This window comes from Gorilla gorilla, chromosome 20, assembly GCF_029281585.2.
Source record: "Gorilla gorilla gorilla isolate KB3781 chromosome 20, NHGRI_mGorGor1-v2.1_pri, whole genome shotgun sequence".
Lineage (NCBI taxonomy): Eukaryota > Metazoa > Chordata > Mammalia > Primates > Hominidae > Gorilla > Gorilla gorilla.
The window spans coordinates 24,816,245-24,838,625 of NC_073244.2; the positions used below are offsets into that span (position 1 = coordinate 24,816,245).

The following is a 22,381-nucleotide window of genomic DNA, read 5'->3' on the forward strand; positions in this document are numbered from 1 at the left end:
TTTGGGAGGCCAAGGCCTGGATGACAGTGAGAGACTCTGTCTAAAAAAAAAGGACAGGTGCGGTGGCTCGCGCCTGTAATCCCAACACTTTGGGAGGCCAAGGCAGATGGATCACCTGAGGTCAGGAGTTCGAAACCAGCCTGGCCAACATGGTGAAACCCCATCTCTACTAAAAATACAAAAATTAGCCAGGTGTGGTGGCGCATGCCTGTCGTCCCAGCTACTTGGGAGGCTGAGGCAGGAGAATCGCTTGAACCCGGGAGGCAGAGGTTGCAGTGAGCTGAGATCGTGCCATTGCACTCCAGCCTAGGTGACAGACAGAAACTCTTGTCTCAAAAAAAAAAAAAAAAAAAAACCCACCAGAGATAAAAATGGGCAGCAGATGACATTGTTTACATAATACTGACCACAAACTTGATGTCCTAAAAGAACAGGACTTCTCTCAGAGTTCTGGAAGCCAGAAGTCCGAAATCAAGGTGTCACAGAAGGACTGGTTCCTTCTGGAGGCTGTCAGGACTCAGAATATGATACTCCAAAGTATGGCTCCTTGGCAAAAACTTTGTGGTTTTTGTTTTTAGAGACAGGGTCTTTCTCTGTCACCCAGGCTGGGGTGCAGTGGTGCAACGATAGCTCACTGCAGCCTCTACCTCCTGGGCTCAAGCAATCCTCCCACCTCAGCCTCCCAAGTAGCTGGGACTACAGGCATGCGCCACCACACCTGGCTAATTACTTTTATTTTTGTAGAGATGAGGTCTCGCCGTGTTGCCCAGGCTGGTGTCGAACTTCTTCTTCTTCTTCTTTTTTTTTTTTTGAGATGGAATCTCATTCTGTTGCCCAGGCTGGAGTGCAATGGTGTGATCTTGGCTCACAGCAACTTCCGCCTTCCGGGTTCAAGTGATTCTCCTGCCTCAGCCTCCCGAGTAGCTGGGATTACAGGCATGCACCACCATGCCTGGCTAATTTTGTGTTTTCAGTAGAGACAGGGTTTCTCCATGTTGGTCAGGCTAGTCTTGAGCTCCTGATCTCAGGGGATCCACCTGCTTCAGCCTCCCAAAGTGCTAGGATTACAGGCGTGAGCCACCGCGCCCAGTGAAGACAGTTATTTTAAAGTATTTGTCTAGTGAGTCTGATGTGTGGGCTTCCTTAGGGATGGTTTCTGTCTGTTAATTTTGTTCCTTAAAATGCGCCACACTTTGCTGTTTCTCTGTATGCCTAGTGATGTTTTTGTTGTTGAAAAGTGAGCATTTGAATATTCTAAATTATGGTAACTCCAGAAATCAGATTCTCCACCTTTCTGAGAGTTTTGTGATTTTTGTTTCTGTTTTTAATTATGGAAGGCAGTAGCCATCTCTTTGTTTAGATAGTTTTCCAAACCCTTTTTTTTTTTTTGCAAAGACTGTATTCCGGCCGGGCCCGGTGGCTCACGCCTGTAATCCCAGCACTTTGGGAGGCTGAGGCAGGTGGATCACGAGGTCAGGAGATCGAGACCATCCTGGCTAAAATGGCAAAACCCTCCTCTCTACTAAAAATACAAAAAATTAGGTGGGCATGGTGGCGGGCACCTGTGGTCCCAGCTACTCGGGAGGCTGAGGCAGGAGAATGGCGTGAACCCGGGAGATGGAGCTTGCAGTGAGCTGAGATCGCACCACTGCACTCCAGCCTGGGCGACAGAGCGAGACCCTGTCTCAAAAAATAAATAAATAAATAAATAAATAAATAAATAAATAAATAAATAAACCTGTTCCCCAAATATATATATGAAATTAAAACATGCATGGTCATGATCAAGTTCTAATTACAGACAAAGACTTCCTTGAGATTGGGGAGAACCTGCCTTGGACTGCGGGGACCGCTTCACCTCTCTTGGGAATGATTTTTCTTTAGGTGGGTGCTGGATAGGGGTGTTTGTGATTTTATTATTAATACTTTTGTGTGTGCCTGAAAGATTTCACAATGACAAATAAAACTGAGAGGAAAAGGTTTGGCAGTTCCCCATTAAGTTCAATACAGGGTTACTCTGTGACCCAGTAATTCCACTCCTCAGTAGAGAGCCAAGTGAAATGAAAACAGGTGTTCAAACAAAAACGTGTATACTCACTTTTACAGCAGCATTCTTCATCAAGACGAAACTACAGTACAAATATTGTAAAATTCCATTTCTGTGAAATGTTCCGAATAGGTAAATCTATAAAGGCAGAAATTAGGCCAGGTGCAGAGGCTCATGCCTGTAATCCCAGCACTTTGGGAAGCCGAGGCGGGTGGATCACTTGAGGTCCGGAGTTCGAGATCAGCCTGGGCAACACGGTGAAACCCCGTCTCTACTAAAAATTCAACAATGAGCTGGGCATGGTGGTGCACGCCTGTAATCCCAGCTACTCGGGAGGCTAAGGCAGGAGAATCGTTTGAACCCGGGAGGTGGAGATTGCAGTGAGTCGAGATGGCGCCATTGCACTCCAGCCTGGGCAACAAGAGTAAATCTCCATCTCACCAAAAAAAAAAAAAAAAAAAAGCAAGGCACAGTGGCATCAGGCTGGGGTGGGAAGATCACTTGAGCCCAGCCATTCGAGACCAACCTGTGCAACACAGGAAAACCCCATTCTACAAAATAGTAAAAAATTATCAGGGCATGGTGGCACATGCCTATAGTCCCAGCTACTCGGGAGAGTGATGGGGGAGGATCACTTGAGCCCAGGAGGTCGAGGCTGCGGTGACCTATCATTGTGCCACTGCACTCCAGCCTGGGCTACACAGCCAGACCCTGTCTAAAAAGAAACAAAACAGGCAGGACGCGGTGGCTCACACCTGTAATCCCAGCACTTTGGGAGGCCGAGGTGGGCGGATCACCTGACATCAGGAGTTCGAGACCAGCCTGTCCAACATCGTGAAATCCCCTTCTACTAAAATACAAACATTAGCCGGGCATGGTGCGGGTGCCTGTAATCCTACCTACTTGGGAGGCTGAGGCAGGAAAATTGCTTGAACCTGGGAGATGGAGGTTGCAATGAGCCGAGATCGCGCCACTACACTACAGCCTAGGCGAGAGAGCAAGACTCCATCTCAAAAAAAAAAGAAAAAGAAAAAAAGAAAGAAACTCTCATTGATGGAGTGTTCATTGATGGAGCACTTTTTGGGAGTGGGTTGACATGCTCACAGGTGTTTTTAACCTCACCCCGTCTCTGAAGAGGTGCAGATAAAAGTCTCCAGGTGAGGAAAATGCCTTTTTAAAAACAATTTTTAGAGGGCCAGCACGGTGACTCACGACTGTAATCCGAGCAATTTGGGAGGCCGAGGTGGGCGGATCACTTGAGGTCAGGAGTTCAAAACCAGTCTGGCCAACATGGTGAAATCCTGTCTCTACTAAAAATATAAAAATTAGTTGGGCATGGTGGCACATGCCTGTAATCCCAGCTACTCGGGAAGCTGAGGCAGGAGAATCACTTTAACCCGGGAGGTGGAAGTTGCAGTGAGCCAAGATTGCGCCAGTGTACTCCAGCCTGGGCAACAGAGCGAGACTCTGTCTCAAAAGAAAAAAAAAAAGAGATGGGGTCTTGGGGTCTCACTGTGTTGCCCAGGATGGTCTCCAACTCCTGGCCTCAAGCGATCCTCCTGCTTTGGCCTCCCAAAGTGCTGGGATTACATGCCTGAGCCACTGTGTTCAGCCAGGGTGTCCCTTTTCTGAGACTGCATTCTTCCCACCTTGCCCAGGTATTGCAGGAGAACCACAGGCCCCATGCTGTGCTGGCGAAAATCTCATCTCATGCTGGCCTGTTAGGGTGGCCATATCCTCTCATTTCAGAGGCTCTGAGGGAGATGGAACAGGCTCAGCGGCTGGCTGCTTGGGGCTCTAACCCCAGCCCTGCTGTCTTCTGGCTGTGTGGCCGTGACGAGCCCACCTCTCTGGCCTCAGTTTGTCATCTGTGAAATGGACATAATCTATCCACCACATCAGGCTGTATAAAGATTAGGCCAGGTGTGGTGCCTCACACCTGTAATCCCAGCGCTTTGGGAGGCCGAGGCAGGCAGATCACCTGAGGTCAGGAGTTCGAGACCAACCTGGCCAAAATGGTGAAACCCTGTCTCTAATAAAAATACAAAAATTAGCTGGGCATGGTGGCATGTACCTGTAATCCCAGCTACCCAGGAGGCTGAGGCAGGAGAATCGCTGGAACCCGGGAGGCAGAGGCTGCAGTGAGCCAAGACTGCACCACTGCACTCCAGCCTGAGTGACAGAGCGAAACTCCGTCTCAGAAAAAAAAAAAAAAAGATATGTCCAAGTCCTAACGCTCAGTATCTGTGACCTTATTTGGAAAGAAGGTCTTTGCAAATGTAATTAAACTAAAGATCTTGTACTGAGATCATTCTGAATTAAGAATGGACCCGTGGCTGGGCACAGTGGCTCACACCTGTAATCCCAGTGCTCTGGGAGGCTGAGGTGGGCAGATCACCTGAGGTCAGGAGTTCAAAACCAGCCTGGCCAACATGGCGAAACCCCGTCTCTACTAAAAATACAAAAAAAAATTAGCCGGGCGTTGTAGTGCACACCTGTAATTCCAGCTACTCGGGAGGCTGAGGCAGGAGAATCACTTGAACCTGGGAGGCTGCAGTGAGCCGAGATTGCGCCACTGCATTCCAGCCTGGGCAACAAGAGTTTCAACTCTGTCTCGAAAATAAAAACATAAAAAGAGTGGACCCATGGCCAGGCACAGTGGCTCATGCCTATAATCCCAACGCTTTGGGAGGCCAAGATGGAAGGATCGTTTGAACTCAGCCGTTTGAGACCAGCCTGGGCAACATAGTGAGACCCCGTGTCTAAATACAAACACAAACAGAAAACAAAAAGAACCCCGGCTGGCTGCGGAACCCCCTAGATGGCACAGGCACATCCTGGCTTTTGAGGACAGTCACGAGCATGAGACAGCATTTCTTCTTGTCCTCGGGGCCTGCAGGAAGTTTTTAAGTAATCTGCTTTTGTGCCTCTTCCAAATCTCCTCCTATGACCCTGTTTACATTGTATCACAAGAAACAATCAATAAAAGTGATTTGTGTTCGTGAGTGCCGTGTGTTTGACAAAGGCGTCGATAGCTGAGAGCTGGTAGTGGAGGGGGGAGATTTTGGGAGATTGGGGCCCTGCCAGGTGGAGGGACTGGCCTGACCTCTGGCCCCTGCGCTCTGTTTACTTCCATCCCAGCTCCACCTCTGGGGACCCATGGAAGCTGTCGGTGAGGAACACAGGATCCGACCTGCTGAGCTCATCTCTGGCCACCTGCCTGCATCCGCCCCATCTCTCCTCTCAGCTTGGCCATGAGGCGGGCTATGAGGTCATTGGTTAAAGATTTGGGGAAGCAGAGCCAGGCGAGTGGCCAGATGTGGTGGCTCATGCCATCACAGGATCCCAGCACTGTGAGAGGACAAGGAAGGAGGATGCTTGAGCTCAGGAGTTCGAGACCAGCCTGTACAACATACCAAGACCCCCGTCTCTACAAAATATAAAATTAGCCAGTTGTGGTGGCACACGCCTCTAGTCCCAGCTACTCGGGAGGCTGAGGTGACAGGATCCCTTGAGCCCAGGAGGTCGAGGCTGCAGTGAGTGGGTAACAGAGCCAAACCCTGTCTCTAAAACAAACAAAAACAGAAACAAAAAGTACACTACTTACTGTCTTGCTTCTCACCATTCCAGCCTGGTAGTCCTTTTTTTTTTTTTTTGAGACAGGATCTTGCTCAGTTGCTCAGGCTGGAGTGCAGAGGCGTAATCACAGCTCACTGCAGCCTTGATCTCCAAAAAGACTACCAGCTTGGCTGGGTGTGGGGACTCATGCCTATAACCCCAGCACTTTGGGAGCCAGAGGCAACAGGATTCCTTGAGCCAAGGAGTTCGAGACCAGCCTGGGCAACACAGTGAGACCCTATCTCTAAAATTTTTTTTTTTTTGAGATGGAATTTAGCTCTTGTTGCCCAGGCTAGAGTGCAATGGTGCAATCTCAGCTCACCACAATCTCCACCTCCCAGGTTCAAGCAAAATTCTCCTGCCTCAGCCTCCCGAGTAGCTGGGATTACAGGCATGCGCCACCATGCCCGGTTAATTTTGTATTTTTAGAAGAGACGGGGTTTCTGCATGTTGGTCAGGCTGGTCTCAAACTCCCAACCTCAGGTGATCTGCCTGCCTTGGCCTCCCAAGGTGCTGGAATTACAGACATGAGCCACTGTGCCCAGCCTAAAAAAATTTTTTTTTTAAAATAGCTGAGTGTGGTGGCACATGCCTATAGTCCCAGCTACCCAGGAGGCTGAGGTGGGAGGATTGCTTGAGCCCAGCAGATCAAGGCTGTAGTGAGCCAAGATTGTGCCACTGCACTCCAGCCTGGGCAACTGAGCGAGACCCTGTCTCAAAAAAAAAAAAAAAGAAAAAAAAAGGACTACCAGGTGTTTCTTTTTTTTTTTTTTTTTTTTTTTGAGACGGAGTCTCGCTCTGTCGCCCAGGCTGGAGTGCAGTGGCGCAATCTCGGCTCACTGCAAGCTCCACCTCCCGGGTTCACGCCATTCTCCCACCTCAGCCTCCCGAGTAGCTGAGACTACAGGCGCCCACCACCATGCCCGGGTGATTTTTTTGTATTTTTAGTAGAGAGGGGGTTTCACCGTGTTAGCCAGGATGGGCTTGATCTCCTGACCTCGTGATCCACCTGACCTCGGCCTCCCAAAGTGCTGGGATTACAGGCACGAGCCACCGCGTCCGGCCTGGTGTCCTTATTTCTTGGGAAAGGATACAGAGGGTCAGAGAGGCGCCCCAGCTTGTGCAGGAATGCATTCCTGAGATCTGGCCTGGCCGTGGTCACCGGAGTGTTTACTCTGCTTGCAGGGTCTGGTGTAGTGGGGGATGGCAGGGTAGGAACGTGCAGGCTGTAAAGCCAGACCCCAGGTGTCAGTGCGGTTCAGAAAGCAACTAGCACAGCCATGCCCAGGCCAGGACCCGTGACACAGCGATGCTCTCAGATGCTGCTGATGTTACAGATGTTGTTGGGGGCACCCTGGGGGGGGCACCCTGACTCTGCAGGTGAGAACCTTCTGGGGTTCCTAGGACCCTCGGACAAGCACTCTGATCCGGATGACTCCAGGTCCCAGGAGTTGCAGAAACGCCACCAGGACCTTCAGAGCACCAGTTAGACAAGGAGAGCCAGGAGGAGCCGGGCCCCAACCTCATCCAAAAGCACAGGTGAGCTCTGAGATCTCCACCCCCAGGACAGCCCCCACGTCTATTTTCTTTTTCTTTAAAGATGTTCTTATTTGGGGGCCAGGCGTGGTAGCTCATGCCTGTAATCCCAGCACTTTGGGAGGCCGAGGCAGGTGGATCACCTGAGATCAGGAGTTCGAGACCAGACTGGCCAACATGACAGGGTGAGACCCCCATCTTTACAACAAATACAAAAATTACCCGGGCATGGTGGCACGCGCCTGTAATCCCAGCTACTAGGGAGGATGAAGCAGGAGAATTGCTTGAACCCAGGAGGCAGAGATTGTAGTGAGTTGAGATCGCACAACTGCACTCCAGCCTGGGCAACAGAGCGAGACTCCAATCCAAAAAAAAAGAAAAAAAATCCCCTAGGACAGGGCTGTGGCTGAGACCCTGAGGGCTGGAGGCTTGGCTGGCCTTGCACAGCAGCGGGTGCATGCTGGGGTGGGGAGAGGCCTGGAGACCCTGTGACTCCACTGGGGGCCTTGCTGTGTGACCCCCCAGTGAGTCCTTGTGTCTCTTGCCCACGCATGCCTGTCACATGCAGACACCCACACACACCCACTATCTGCCAGACAGAGCAGCCCTTCCTCTCCGCAGACAGGAAGCTGGATGTAGGCACAAGGGCTGACGCCTGGGGCCAGGAATCCTGAGCATTAGGAGAAGGTCTGGAACCCCAGGGGGAAGGGCACTCCTGGGGCATCCCCTGCCCCTCTACCATCTGGTGGCTGGACTCCACACCAGCCTGCCCTGCTCTAAAACCCCAGCTCCTCAATTCTGTGCCACCTCCTCTCTAGGCCCAGACAAGAGCAGATTCATCCCTGCCCCAAAGGAACCACCAGTCTTGGGTCAGCAGAGCTGGGCTCAGACGCTTCCAGTGCCGTGGGGCTGTGACTGTGATAGGTCTGTTGCTCCATGCACTTGGCAAGTCAATAGCTGAGAAAACAGGTTGCAACATGGAAAGAGTTTTAATCCGACCGGTGTGGTGGCTCATGCCTGTAATCCCAGCACTTTGGGAGGCTGAGGCGGGTGGATCATCTGAGGCCAGCAGTTCAAGATCAGCCTGGCCAACCAGGTGAAACCTCATCTCTACTAAAAATACAAAAATTAGCCAGGCGTGATGGTGCGCACCTGTAATCCCAGCTACTTGGGAGGCTGAGGCAGGAGAATCAATTGAACCTGGGAGGTGGAGGTTGCAGTGAGCCAAGATCATGCCACTGCACCCCAGCCTGGGCAACAGAGCGAGAGACTGTCTCGGAAGAAAAAAAAAAAAAAAAGGCTGGGTGCAGTGGCTCATGCCTGTAATCCCTACACTTTAGAGGCAGAGGCCGACGGATGACTTGAGGTCAAGAGTTCGAGACCTGTCTGGCCAACATGGTGAATCACCGTCTCTACTAAAAACACAAAAATTAGCCAGGTGTGGTGGCGCACGACTGTAATCCCAGCTACTCAGTAGGCTGAGGCAGGAGGCGGAGGTTGCAATGAGCTGAGATTGTGCCACTGCACTCCAACCTGGGGGACAGAGGGAAACTCCGTCTCAAAAAAAAAAAAAAGAGATTTAATCCTAGGGCCACCCAATGAGGAGATAGGAGGGAACCTCAAATCCATTTCCAGGAGGAGGAGTTTGGGGCCACATAAATATATATATACATATATATATATTTTTTTTAAGATGGAGTCAGCCGGCCGTGGTGGCTCACGCCTCTAATCCCAGTACTTTGGGAGGCCGAGGCAGGCGGATCACAAGGTCAGGAGATCGAGACCATCCTGGCTAACACGGTGAAACCCCATCCCTACTAAAAATACAAAAAAAAATTAGCCAGGCGTGGTGGGGGGTGCTCATAGTCCCAGCTACTCAGGAGGCTGAGGCAGGAGAATAGCATGAACCTGGGAGCTGGAGCTTGCAAGGTGGAATGCAATGGCATGATCTCAGCTCACTGCAACCTCCGCCTCCTGGGTTCAAGCGATTCTCCCGCCTCAGGCTCCCGAGCAGCTGGGATTACAGGCATGTGCCACCACAACCGGTTAATTTCTGAAATTTTTTAGTAGAGACAGGGTTTCATCATGTTGGTCATGCTGGTCTCGAACTCCTGACCTCAGGTGGTCCACCCGCCTTGGCCTCCCAAAGTGCTGGGATTACAGGCGTGAGCCACTGCACCTGGCCAGGGGCTAGAGTTTTAATTTTTAAGGGTTTTGGAGTGGGCTGAAGTGTGGAGGTCATTGCTTGGTGAAAGAGTGCAGGAGGTGAAGTCACAGACAGTAAGAAACTGTATTCTCATGCAGATTCCATTCCTCTGTGGGGTCTTCACACTGGTGGGTGTCATTGGTTAAGGATTTCAAAAACATCTTAAGAAATTCTTTTAAAAAGTCTTATGATTCTAAGGTCGGAAATCACATCTATAGCAAATGGTCGGTATCAGGTGCTACAAGCAACTTGCGGTCACAAGGAAGTGGGTCAAAGTACAGCCTGATTAATGCTTAATTATAACTAAGTTTCTGTCCAGAATTCTTTTTTTTTGAGACAGAGTTTTGCTCTTGTTGATCAGGCGGAAGTGCAATGGTGAAAACCTGGCTCACTGCAACCTCCACCCCCTGGGTTCAAGCGATTCTCTTGCTTCAGCCTCTCGAGTAGCTGGGATTACAGGCATGTAATCCCACCACCAAGCCCAGCTAATTTTGTATATTTAGTAGAGACAGGGTTTCTCCATGTTGGTCAGGCTAGTCTAGAACTCTTGACGTCAGATGATCCACGTGCCTCAGCCTCCCAAAGTGCTGGGATTACAGGCGAGAGCCACCGTGCCCGGCGCAGAATTCTTTTTTTTAGAGACGAGGTATTGCCATCTTGCCCAGACTTGTCTCGAACTCCTGGGCTCAAACAATCCACCCACCTCGGCCTCCCAAAGTGCTGAGATTATTGACATAAGCCACCATGCCTGGCCCCCAGAATTATGAATCCTGTGAGGATGGCTTCAAGGTGAGCGCTGAGCCAGACAAAAGGATGGGGTTTGGGAGCACCCTGCTTAGACTGGAAAGATAATGTTGGAGAAGACTTCCTGGAAGAGGGGCTTTTTGCGTAGAGTTTTGAAGAATGAGTAGGAGTTCTCCAGAGGAGGATGAGTAACTGCAATAACACCCAGTTTATCAAGCGCCTCCTATGTGTCTGGCCCTGTGCTTTACCCCTCATTTGACCACCTCTCCAGTGAGAGTCTCAGTCCCTTTTTTCCTGGTGAGGAAACAGGCATGGCAGAGAGGCATGACACATCAAGGTTGCCCTTCCTGGCTCCATCTAGCCCGTTCTCCTCTGCTTCCTTTGTTTTTCACCATCTTTAGCCTTTGACCCCAACCAAAAAGAGAAGAGAGGAAATCCCATGGGCATAGACAGCCACCTCTTAAACTCCTGTCTGGAATTTTTCACATAGTAACAATGTCTTTTTTTCCTCCAAAAAGACTCCCAGGCTGGAATGGTGTCCTCATATGGAGGAAGAGGATACTGAGGCCCAGAAATGTGCCCTAGCTTTACTAGGAGCGCCCCCACCTAAAGATCCTCCCCCTAAATACACCCCCAGACCCCGCCCAGCTGTGGTCATTGGAGTGTTTACTCTGCAGGCAGGGGGAGGAGGGCGGGACTGAGCAGGCGGAGACGGACAAAGTCCGGGGACTATAAAGGCCGGTCCTGCAGCATCTGGTCAGTCCCAGCTCAGAGCCGCAACCGGCACAGCCATGCCCAGGCAAGAACTCAGGACGCTGAATGGCTCTCAGATGCTCCTGGTGTTGCTGGTGCTCTCGTGGCCGCCGCATGGGGGAGCCCTGTCTCTGGCCGAGGCGAGCCGCGCAAGTTTCCCGGGACCCTCAGAGTTGCACTCCGAAGACTCCAGATTCCGAGAGTTGCGGAAACGCTACGAGGACCTGCTGACTAGGCTGCGGGCCAACCAGAGCTGGGAAGATTCGAACACCGACCTCGTCCCTGCCCCTGCAGTCCGGATACTCACGCCAGAAGGTAAGTGAAATCTTAGAGATCCCCTCCCACCCCCCAAGCAGCCCTCATATCTAACCAGGGATTCCTCTTGTCTTGAAAAGCCCAGACCTACCTTTGAGCCTCAGTTGCTCCATCTGTGCCCTGGGTAGGAACATCCTGGACCCCCTTGGGTCTGATGGGGTAGCCGATGCCTGATTTGCACCCACAACGTGGGAGGTTATAACCTGTCCCCAAATTGCAAATGGGGAAACTGAGGTACAGGGATGCCAGGGACCCTCCTGAATGTGCACAGCACCTGGGAAACCCGGGGACGGGGTCGGGCGTGCGGTGTGGGCATGGTCCCTGACCTGGGCTGGGGCCAGGATCTGAGAGAAACAATGGGGGTGTGGTGCATGGATGGAGGTTGGTGATGGGCAGAGCCAGCTGGAGCTGGTTCTGAATCTGATGAAATCGCTTGTCAAGGCACTGCTAAAGTCACATGCAACGAGCGACTTGTTAGGGGAGGAGGAGAGTATTTTCCCCATCTCTGTGCCCTCCATGGAAGCTCCAGGGGTGCAGGGCACTGGATGAGGTCTGGGCTGTGGTGGGACCCAGGAGGGGGCAGGCAGAGGGGCACACTCTTAGCCCGCCCTAAACCCATCTGTGCCGTGTGACTCTGGCAAACCTCTCACCCTTGCTAAGCCTAGCAACTAGGTTAAGGCACCCTCAAACCCCAGTCTCCCCAGTCTCCCTAACACTTGTACCAGCCTGAGGGGCTGTGATTCCTAGAGGCTCAGTAGTCTGGAATGTGATGGGTTTGGCACTCTTCATTTCTCGGGATTACACCTGTAATCCCAGCACTTTAGGAGGCCAAGGTGGGAGCATCGCTTGAGGCCAGAACATTGCAGCCTGAGCAGTATAGCGAGAATCCCATCTCTACCAAAAATGTTTAAAAAAAATTAGCCAGACATGATGGTGTGTGCCTGTAGTCTCAGTTATTCAGGAGGCTGAGGCGGGAGGAGCACTTGAATCCAGGAGATTGAGGCTGCACTGAGCCATGAGTGCCCCACTGCACTCCAGCCTGGGTAACAGCAAGACCATAATAAATAAATAAATAAGTGAAGCAAGTAAGTTTTTGACTGCCAGAAGAAAAGCAGAGCCATGGTTGGAATCTCAGGCTGCCTGAATATCAGATATACATTAATTCCTTCAAGTATTTACTAAGCACCTATTGTGTGCCAGGCACAGTATCAACCAAGCTAAGATTCTAAGTAGGGAATATGAATGATACACAAGGAAATAAAATAGGGTGCTTCCTATTTTAGGCAGGCTGGAAGGAAGAGGAGGAGCCAGCCATACTGAGATTCAGGAGATTCAGGGGGAGAAATGCCCTTTTTTTTTTTTTTTTTTTTGAGAGGTAGTCTTCCTCTGTTGCCCAGGCTGGAGTGCAGTGGCACGATCTTGGCTCACTGCAACCTCCACCGCCCCGATTCAAGCCATTCTTCTGCCTCAGCCTCCCGAGTAGCTGGGATCACAGGCACCAGCCACCACGCCCAGCTAATTTTTTGGTATTTTTAGTAGAAGCGGGCGTTTCACCATATTGGCCACATATTGGCCAGGCTGGTCTTGAACTCCTGACCTCAGGTGATCCACCTGCATCGGCCTCCCAAAGTGCTGGGATTACAGGCGTGAGCCACCGCGCCTGCACGGAGAAATGCTCTTGGTAGGGGAAATAACTTGTGCAAAGGCGCCGGGGCCGTGGTGAGATCCAGCTTGGCGTGTTAGGGGAAATGGGCACCCTCGTTCCAGGAAAACGGTAGGCCTGTGGGTGACCAGCTTCCCTATCTGTCTTTCCACAGTGCTGCTGGGATCTGGCGGCCACCTGCACCTGCGTATCTCTCGGGCCGCCCTTCCCGAGGGGCTCCCCGAGGCCTCCCGCCTTCACCGGGCTCTGTTCCGGCTGTCCCCGACGGCGTCAAGGTCGTGGGACGTGACACGACCGCTGCGGCGTCAGCTCAGCGTTGCAAGACCCCAGGCGCCCGCGCTGCACCTGCGACTGTCGCCGCCGCTGTCGCAGTCGGACCAACTGCTGGCAGAATCTTCGTCCGCACGGCCCCAGCTGGAGTTGCACTTGCGGCCGCGAGCCGCCAGGGGGCGCCGCAGAGCGCGTGCGCGCAACGAGGACCACTGTCCGCTCGGGCCCGGGCGCTGCTGCCGTCTGCACACGGTCCGCGCGACGCTGGAAGACCTGGGCTGGGCCGACTGGGTGCTGTCGCCACGGGAGGTGCAAGTGACCATGTGCATCGGCGCGTGCCCGAGCCAGTTCCGGGCGGCAAACATGCACGCGCAGATCAAGACGAGCCTGCACCGCCTGAAGCCCGACACGGTGCCAGCGCCCTGCTGCGTGCCCGCCAGCTACAATCCCATGGTGCTCATTCAAAAGACCGACACCGGGGTGTCGCTCCAGACCTATGATGACTTGTTAGCCAAAGACTGCCACTGCATATGAGCAGGCCTGGTCCTTCCACTGTGCACCTGCGCAGGGGACGCGACCTCAGTTGTCCTGTCCTGTGTGGAATGGGCTCAAGTTTCCTGAGACCCGATTCCTGCCCAAACAGCTGTATTTATATAAGTCTGTTATTTATTATTAATTTATTGGGGTGACCTTCTTGGGGACTGGGGGACTGGTCTGATGGAACTGTGTATTTATTTAAAACTCTGGTGATAAAAATAAAGCTGTCTGAACTGCTCCCTGTGGTGTCCAGGATAAGGGAAGGTGACCTTGAGAAGATCCTCCTCTCCCTGACCTCAGTTTCTCTAGGAGACCTGGGAGGGGGTAAGTGGAAAGGCTCAAGGAATGAGTGGCAAGGTGTTCTCGGAGATGCCAAGCCATTGGAAGGTGCTTACGACACCTGTGAGCTCTAAGGGCAGCCTTGGCCATTCCTGACTCCCTGACTCTCTGTCTCTATTTCTCTATCTCCTTATTGCTGTTTCTTTTTTCTTTTTATTTTTTTTAGACGGGGTCTCACTCTGTTGCCCAGGCCGAAGTGCAGTGGCACAATCACAGCTCACTGCAGCCTCAACCACCCGGGCTCAATCGATCCTCCCACCTCAGCCACCTGAGTAGCTGGGACTACAAGTGCATGCCATCATGCCCAGCTAATTTTTGTATTTTTTGTAGAGGCTGAGTTTCGCCATGTTGCCCAGGCTGGTGTTTCTGTTTTGGAAACAGCTGAGACCCCATACCTTTTTAAGTCTCAGCTTCCCTCCATCTTTCCTCATTCCTCAAAACTTCTCTCTTTGGAGGCTGAGGCAGAGGATCTGTCTCTATCTTTGTCTCTATCACCATCCTGTTGTCTCTCCCCACTTGGGAGTCACCTTTCCAAACACAGGCAGCTCAGAGCCAAGTCTATCTGCAACCAAGTGCCTTGTTTTGTGGTACTGTCCCCAACCTGAGGGGTGAGTCCCATCACCTCTCCTGTTTGTGGCACTTCCATGTTAGTGACACCTCATTCTTTCATATATAAAGAGTAGGGAGAAACAAATAAGTTGTGAAGAATATTTTCATGCACACCACATCTCCCAGGTTATATATACTTCCTGTTTAGGATGTTGGAATTCTGAGGTGTGCTGAGTCCAGCCCCCTCCCCACACCAAACTGCCTGCCCACCCTGAATCTCTGACAGGAATGGCGATGGGTGTCTCGAGGGACAGAGTACCCACTTCCAGCAGTGAGGTGTATCTGCTGGGAATGCCACCACCCACAGGCCAACCTGAATGACTGCAGGTTCCCCTTAACATATTCAGTGAGTGCCCACTTTATGCCAGGCCCCGGATACAGCTGTAAAAAGACACACAAGGACCACCCCACTTTGCGGAGCCTGGTTGAGTGAAGGGGACAAATGAGTAAATCCTAAGAAAGTAGTTGATTGCAGTAAGATTTGTGCTGGGGATTCAACCCATCAGTTCATTAGTGAACGGAGGCAGAGGTGATCTAGATAGTTGGATGGGGAGGCCTCCCTGGGGAGGGAGGTCACATTTGAGCTGAGACCTGGAGGAAGAAAAGGAGTCGGGGAGGGGGTAGTTGAGGGTGGACATTGCAAGTAAATGCAAACAGCAAGTGCAAAGGCCCTGAGATGGGAGCAGGCTCACTTCAGTCACAGCAAAGCTGTTGAAAATGGGCACCTAGGAGGCTTCAAAATTAAACTCAACACCAAAAGGCAGCAGATGGCGTCACTGAGTCTTTCCCCAAACAACAGCTGTTGCCTTTGCAAGGTAAAGGGCTGGGCCTGTGCCTTCTCTGTGCTTCTCCAGGCTCTTGCACAAGTTGGTCCACCCAGCCAGCATGCCCTTTCCTCTCCAATTCTCAAACTCCTATGCATCCTTCAAAACCCACTGCAGATTCCCCTCTTACATGCAGCCTTATTCAAACTCATTCAATTGTCTCCATGTGGGGACTGTGCTCCCATTCTTCCCTTTGGCCCAGGCTTGATCTCCCAGGACTGAGGGTACTTGTCTCTAGTTCTATCTCCCCCAGGCTGGAGGATTGGGCTGGGACCAGCTGATAGGAAACCCAGTTGAGGCATGAGCCTGAAAAAACTCTTGAAATACAGACGTCTGTGAGTCATTAACTCTGCCTGAGAAGAAACCAGGGACAGCTTCTCAGAGGAGGTGGCATTGCACCAGGGTCTTGAAAGATTTTCTCAGAATATTAGAGCTAAAGGAATATACATATATTTTTATTTTGGGGGTGGTGTGGGCTGCTCTGGAGGCCAAGCCTGGAGATCAGGGACCTGGGAAGGGGCCCTGAGAGGGGCAGAAGGGAGGAATGTGGCTGGGCGCGGTGGCCACGCCTGTAATCCCAGCACTTCAGGAGGCCGAGGCGGGCAGATCCCTTGAGGTCAGGAGTTCGAGACCAGCCTGGCCAACATGGCGAAACCCCGTCTCTATTATAAATACAAAAATTAGCTCGGCATGGTGGCGGGTGCTGTAATCCCAGCTACTCGGGAGGCTGAGGCAGGAGAATCACTTGAACCCGGGAGGCGGAGGTTGCAGTGAGCCGAGATCACACCATTGCACTCCAGCCTGGGTGACAGAGTGAGACTCAGTTTCAAAAACAAACAAACAAACAACAACAACAACAAAAAACAGGGATGGGAGGTGGGGAGCAATTTGGGAGTCTCAGATGGAGACTTGGTCTTAGAACTCAGAAATCCCCACCTTGAGGAACCCACGCACCCTGAGCCAGCAGCCTCGTCAGCCTCAAAGCATTTATTGAGCACTGCCTGTACATCCACAGGAGGGTGATGACAGGATTGACACAGTGACCCTCCTGTCCCCTTGTCGGGGGTCTCTCCTCTTCCCCCTCTAGGAGCTGAGGGGGCTGAGGAGCGGCATGAGGGACAGGGAGGGGGCGGCAGAGCTTCCTGGGGCCTCAAGGACAATCCTTTCCTGTCCCCATTCTTCAGATGGGGAAACTGAGGCCATGGAGGAGTTAGGACACCCTGAGTCACCCAGCAGGGACTGAAAGGGTTCTGGGTGGAGGTTAGGACATCTTAGGCTCAGTGCCCGGGGATCACATACTCCTCTTCATCCATTGGGGCCTGGCCCAGTGACTGCAGGTTACAGTAGACAGGCTGGGAAGCCAGGTCGATGTCCTTGTAGTTCATGTAAAAGTCATTGTCCTCTGAAGGGTGAGCCCTGGGGGGACAGACAGACCAGGGGTAAGTGTGGGAAGGGGAGGACTCAGCGGACAGGCACATGAGCTTTGAGAAAGTCCAGAGTGGGCCAGGTGCTCTGGCTCATGCCTGTAATCCAGCACTTTGGGAGGCTGAGGTGGGTGGATCACCTGAGATCAGGAGTTCAAGACCAGCCTGGACAACATGATGAAACCTCGTCTCTACTAAAAATACAAAAATTATCCAGGCATGGTGGCACAGGCCTGTAGTCCCAGCTACTCGGGAGTCTGAGGCAGGAGAATCACTTGAACCCAGGAGGTAGAGGTTGTAGTGAGCCGAGATTGTGCCATTGCACTTCAGTCTGGGAGACAGAGCAAGACTCTATCTCAGAAGGAAAAAAAAAAAAAGAAAGCTTCAGAGTGGCTCAGTCCACCCCGAATATTTACATATGGGGAAACTGTGGCACGGGCTAGTGTTCTGACTCCTAGCCAGCCCCACCTCTCTCTGAGGAGGCTGCGGGAGGGCAGTGATTTAGGGAACGTTCTGTGGGTGTAACGCTGCGGTCTGAGGACCTTGAACCCTTTTTCCTTCCTTAAAAATGAGATAGCGGCCAGGCGCGGTGACTCATGCCTGTAATCCCAGCACTTTGGGAGGCCAAGGCAGAAGGTCTGCTTGAGACCAGGAGTTTGAGACCATCCTGGGCAACAGGGTGAGACCCCATCTCTACAAAAAATTAAAAAATTATTCAGGCGTGGTGACGTGTGCCTGGAGTCCCATCTACTTGGGAGGCTGAGGTGGGAGGATCGCTTGAGCCCAGGAGGTCGAGCCTACAGTGAGCCGTTATCACACCACTGCACTGCAGCCTGGATGACAGAGGGAGACCCCGTCTCAAAAAAAACAGAAATTGAGGTAGCTGTTCATTATTACATTAAAATCTAAATTTTTGTTTCCTCTTGAAAAATCGGAAGCTCTGGCCACGTCAGTCACATGCACACAAGTGGCTGCACCCACACTCTGTGCTCCTTCTGATGGGAAATGTTTTCACCACTGAAGCAACTGACTTTGTGGCCCTCATATATAAAAGCAAGTCTCTGAGCCTCAGTTTCTGCATCTATAGAATTGGTCAAGGAGCAGGTAGCTACTTAGGAATATTTGTTATGGTCAGCAAGACCTCCAGAGAATTTTCCTGCCTCCTGAACATTCTAATTCCAACCCAGCTCCTCTTGTAAAAAGGGCCACTAGGCCAGGTGCAGTGGCTCATGCCTATAATCCCAGCACTTTGAGGCCAATGTGGGCAGATCACCTGAGGTCAGGAGTTCAAGACCAGCCTGGCCAACATGGCAAAACCCCGTCTCTACTAAAATTAGCCGGGTGTGATGGTGGGCGCCTGTAATCCCAGCTACTCGGGAGGCTGAGGCAGGAGGCAGGAGAATCACTTGAACCCGGGAGGTGAAGGTTGCAGTGAGCCGAGATCATGCCATTGCACTCTAGCCTGGGCGACAGAGCGGGAAAAAAAAAAGGTAAAGGGACTACTTTGTGTTAACAGCATCTATCAGTCAATTATACTCTAGTACGAATTGCCCACCAACCCCTAAGTGGTTGTAGGGGGATGAACAGGACTGGGACTCAGGGTTTGTGTCCTGCCTTTTTTGACTGGCTATGTGACCTTGGACAAGTCATTTCCCTGCCTCCCAGAGCCTCCATGTCTGTAACTGTAAGATGCAGGGTGGAAATGACGCAGTCAATTCTAAACACAGTGTTTCTGGAGGCCAGTACATAAAGGAGGCTGATCCGGAAGCCTCGGGGACAGGGAGGCCAAGATGAACATCACAGCACAAGCTGCTTTTGTGAGTCCAGTGTCTTCAACACCCTGCCTCAGACCATTTCTGCTTCTGAGCCATGTTGACATCTGTTTTGCATATTTTCTCCTTTCTCACGAACAGCCTTCCGATAGCCTCCCCACCTCCTGGCACGGACTCTGCTGCCCAAACACAGCCATGGCCGCGGCCCCTTCCTGCTTGGCCCTCCCTGTTCCCCTCAGGCCTCAGCTTTCAAGTCATCCCTTCTCAAAAACCATTCACAGCAAATTCTCTGCTCTTTCCCACCTCTGGGTCTCTGCCCCTGAGGGTCCCACCCCTTGAAATTCCCTCCATTCCCTTTTCCAACCTAGAAAAGCTTTTCTTTTCTTTCTTTTTTTCTTTCTTTCTTTTTTTTTTTTTTTTTCTTTTTTGAGACGAGTCTCGCTCTGTCGCCCAGGCTGGGGTGCAGTGGTGCTATCTGGGCTCACTGCAACCTCCACCTCCTGGGTTCAAGTGATTCTTCTTGCCTCAGCCTCCCAAGTAGCTGGGATTACAGGCACCCAAGACCATGCCCGGCTAATTTTTGTATTTTTAGTAGAGACACGGTTTCACCATATTGGCCAGGCTGGTCTCGAACTCCTGACCTCGTGATCCTCCTGCCTTGGCCTCCCAAAGTGTTGGGATTACAGGCATGAGCCACCGTGCCCGGCCTAATTTTTGTATTTTTTAGTAGAAACAGGGTTTCACCATGTTGGTCAGGCTGGTCTTGAGGTCCTGACCACAGGTGATCTGACCTCGCCTTGGCCTCGAAAAGTGCTGGGATTATAGGCATGAGCCACCGCACCCCACACCAACCTAGAAAAGTTCAATTCATTTGTCTAAGCCCAGCAAAATCATCTAGAAGCCGGTGGCGGTGGCTCACACCCATAATGCCAGCACTTTGGGAGGTGAAGACATGAGGATCACTTGAGGCCAAGAGTTTGAGACCAGCCTGAGAAACATAGCAAGACCCCCGTCTCTATGAAAAATACAAAAATTAGTTGGGTGCGGCAGCATGTGCCTGTGGTCCCAACTACTCTGGAGACTGAGGCAGGAGGATCACTTGAGGCCAGGAGCTTGAGGCTGCAGTGATCTGTGATGGTGCCACTGCACTCCAGCCAGGGCGACAGAATGACACATTCTCAAAAAAAAAATGTCGGCTGGGCGCGGTGGCTCACACCTGTAATCCCAGCACTTAAGGAGGCCGAAGTGGGCGGATCACGAGGTCAGGAGATCGAGACCATCCTGGCTAACATGGTGAAACCCCGTCTCTACTAAAAATACAAAAAATTAGCCTGGCGTGGTGGCGGGCGCCTGTAGTCCCAGCTACTCGGGAGGCTGAGGCAGGAGAATGGCATAAACCCGGGAGGCGGAGCTGGCAGTGAGCCGAGATCACGTCACTGCACTCTAGCCTGGATGACAGGGCCAGACTCCATCTCAAAAAAAAAAAAAAAAATCATCTAGTGGTGATGGGACTTTGTAGGGCACCTCTTTAGTATCTCATGTGTGTCATGGGGAAATGGGGGGCTGTCCCCACTCTATGGAGAGACAAATGGAGGTTCAGAGACAGCCTTGGGTCACATGGGACATGGGCCTATGCTGCTGACCGCCACCGCAGAGCCCCAACTCCGCTCAAGCAGTTGCCTCCTGTCTCCCCATCCTTGGCCGCCAGAAACTGGGTTTACAGGTCATAAGGGGGGAAGTTTGCCCCATATATGGGAACTCACTTAATTCTTACCCCAACACACTATGATGGGGGCTGTAATTCTCCCTCATTTTACTTTATTTTATTGATTTTGTTTTTGAGATGGAGTCTCACTCTGTCACCCAGGCTGGAGTGCAATGGCATGAACTTGGCTCACTGCAACCTCTGACTCCCAGGTTCAAGAGATTCTCTTGCCTCAGCCTCCTCAGCAGCTGGGACCACAGGCGCCCGCCACCACACCTGGCTAATTTTTGTATGTTTAGTACAGACTGGGTTTCACCGTGTTGGCCAGGCTGGTCTCAAACTCCTGACTTCAAGTGATCCGCCTGCCTTGGCCTCCCAAAGTGCTAGGATTACAGGTGTGAGCCACCATGTCCAGTCCTCTCCCCATTTTATAGGTGAGGAGACTGAGGCTCAGAGAAGTAAAGCTACTCACCTGAGATCCCACAGCCTTCAAGCGGCAGAGCTGGGATTTGAACCTCAGCCATCTGGGTGTGGAGCCTTATTATTCACCACTTTGGCAGGTGTCTCAGTGGCTTACTTACCCTTGTTCATCCCACTGGTGCTCAGCTGCTGGCTGGCCCACAAACATGTTCTCATAGTCGGGAGTGGAGGGGCAGGATGGCACGGCCACTTGGGGCTTGGGGGCACTACGGCTGCCGTACCGTGGCTGCAAGCCTAAACCGGGCTTGGGCCCATCCTGAGCAGCCCAGGGCTTGTCCAGCTCCCGGCTTCTGGCCACTCGGCATCGCCAGAGTCTCCAGGCCAGCACAGGGCCAGCGATGGCAAGTCCAAGAAGCAGGCACCCGCTGACCACCACTGCCCGGATGGTTGCAGAGGCCAGGCCGGGGACGCAGCTGACCTCCAGGAAGGCAGAGAGGTTGTGCTGGGAGCTGGTTGTGTCCCAGCAGAGCAGAGGCTTCTGGCCAGAGCAGTTGTCTCGGCGGATGTCGTGCCAGGACTCCAGGGCACAGTTGCAGTCAGCCTGCAGGTCAAGATCACAGAGGGCGGCCAGCGCCCCATCCACACGGGACAAGGGGTTGCGTAGCACGTTCAGGACCTCAAGCTTCTGCAGGTGGGCAAAGAAGGTCACTGGAAGCTCTCGCAGGCCGTTCCCAGACAGGTCAAGGAGAATCACGTTGCTGGCCCGCAGAGACTGGTTATGGGGCAGGCTCAGGCTGAGGCCACTGAAATTCAGGCACGTGGCACTGAACTCCGCGTTCCAGTCCACATCCGCGGAGGACACGGTGCACGACAGTTCCAGGCTGTCTGACTCCAGCAGCAGCAGCGGCAACAGCAGCGTCCATGCCAGGGTGCCCCCCATTCAAGCAACCTACGTAGAGACACCGGAATCCTAGCCCTGACCTCAGCCCTGTGGTCGCCCTCGCCTCCACCGCCAGTGTTTATTATTATAGCTCAGTCCAGCTCAAGCCGCTTCTGAAATGGTAAAACGCAGCCCCAGTCTGGTCGCCTCCTTTGGCTGGTGGGCTGCCTCAGTCTCCCCTTCTGGGGAATGGGTAGATAACCCCAGTGCCTAGCGGGCTTGGAAGGCAAGGAGGAGATCCGGGCCAGTTAACCCCTTCTTCTATGTCCTGAACATCTGGGGCGCCCTCGTTGGCCAGGACGGGACCCTATGCAAATAAGCGGTTGCCTTGGAAACGGCCCCGCCCCCTGATCACGCTCCCGGTATCTCCCAGAACCGCGGGTCGCTGGGAAGTCCTGGGATAGGGTGGAGTGGAGGCTGCTGAAAGGGTCCTCCCAGGTCTGGTTTGCAGTCCCTGCACAGGTGCAAGTTCTAGAGCCTCAATCCTACCTTTTGGGTCCCACTGCCACGCTTTTGCCTCTGCGATGCTGGAAAAGCGACGGCGCCCAGAGGCTGCGTCCTGGCCCACCTGGACACGGGGGCCGCAGCGGCCACAGCCAGCACCGTCCGCAGCGCTGCTGGGGTCGCTGGCGTTCCTCTGGCTCTGCACCCAGCGACTC

The 22,381-nt window shown here is 52.5% G+C and overlaps 2 protein-coding genes across 2 annotated transcripts; one reads left to right on the forward strand and one right to left on the reverse strand.

The window, feature by feature from the left end:
- Nucleotides 1-7,050: 7,050 nt before the first annotated feature.
- On the forward strand, nt 7,051-13,927 carry GDF15 (growth differentiation factor 15). The gene is made up of 3 exons (XM_019015514.4): nt 7,051-7,204; nt 10,670-11,219; nt 13,037-13,927. Exons 2-3 carry the CDS (start codon nt 10,943-10,945, stop codon nt 13,684-13,686), a joined length of 927 nt encoding a protein of 308 aa, XP_018871059.1. The 5' UTR covers nt 7,051-7,204; nt 10,670-10,942; the 3' UTR covers nt 13,687-13,927.
- A 1,961-nt stretch (nt 13,928-15,888) lies between these two features.
- Nucleotides 15,889-22,381, reverse strand: LRRC25 (leucine rich repeat containing 25). The gene is made up of 2 exons (XM_004060299.5): nt 20,944-22,381; nt 15,889-16,877 (listed from the first exon to the last, which is right to left on the reverse strand). The coding sequence occupies exons 1-2, from the start codon at nt 21,720-21,722 to the stop codon at nt 16,739-16,741; spliced, it is 918 nt and encodes a 305-aa protein (XP_004060347.2). The 5' UTR covers nt 21,723-22,381; the 3' UTR covers nt 15,889-16,738.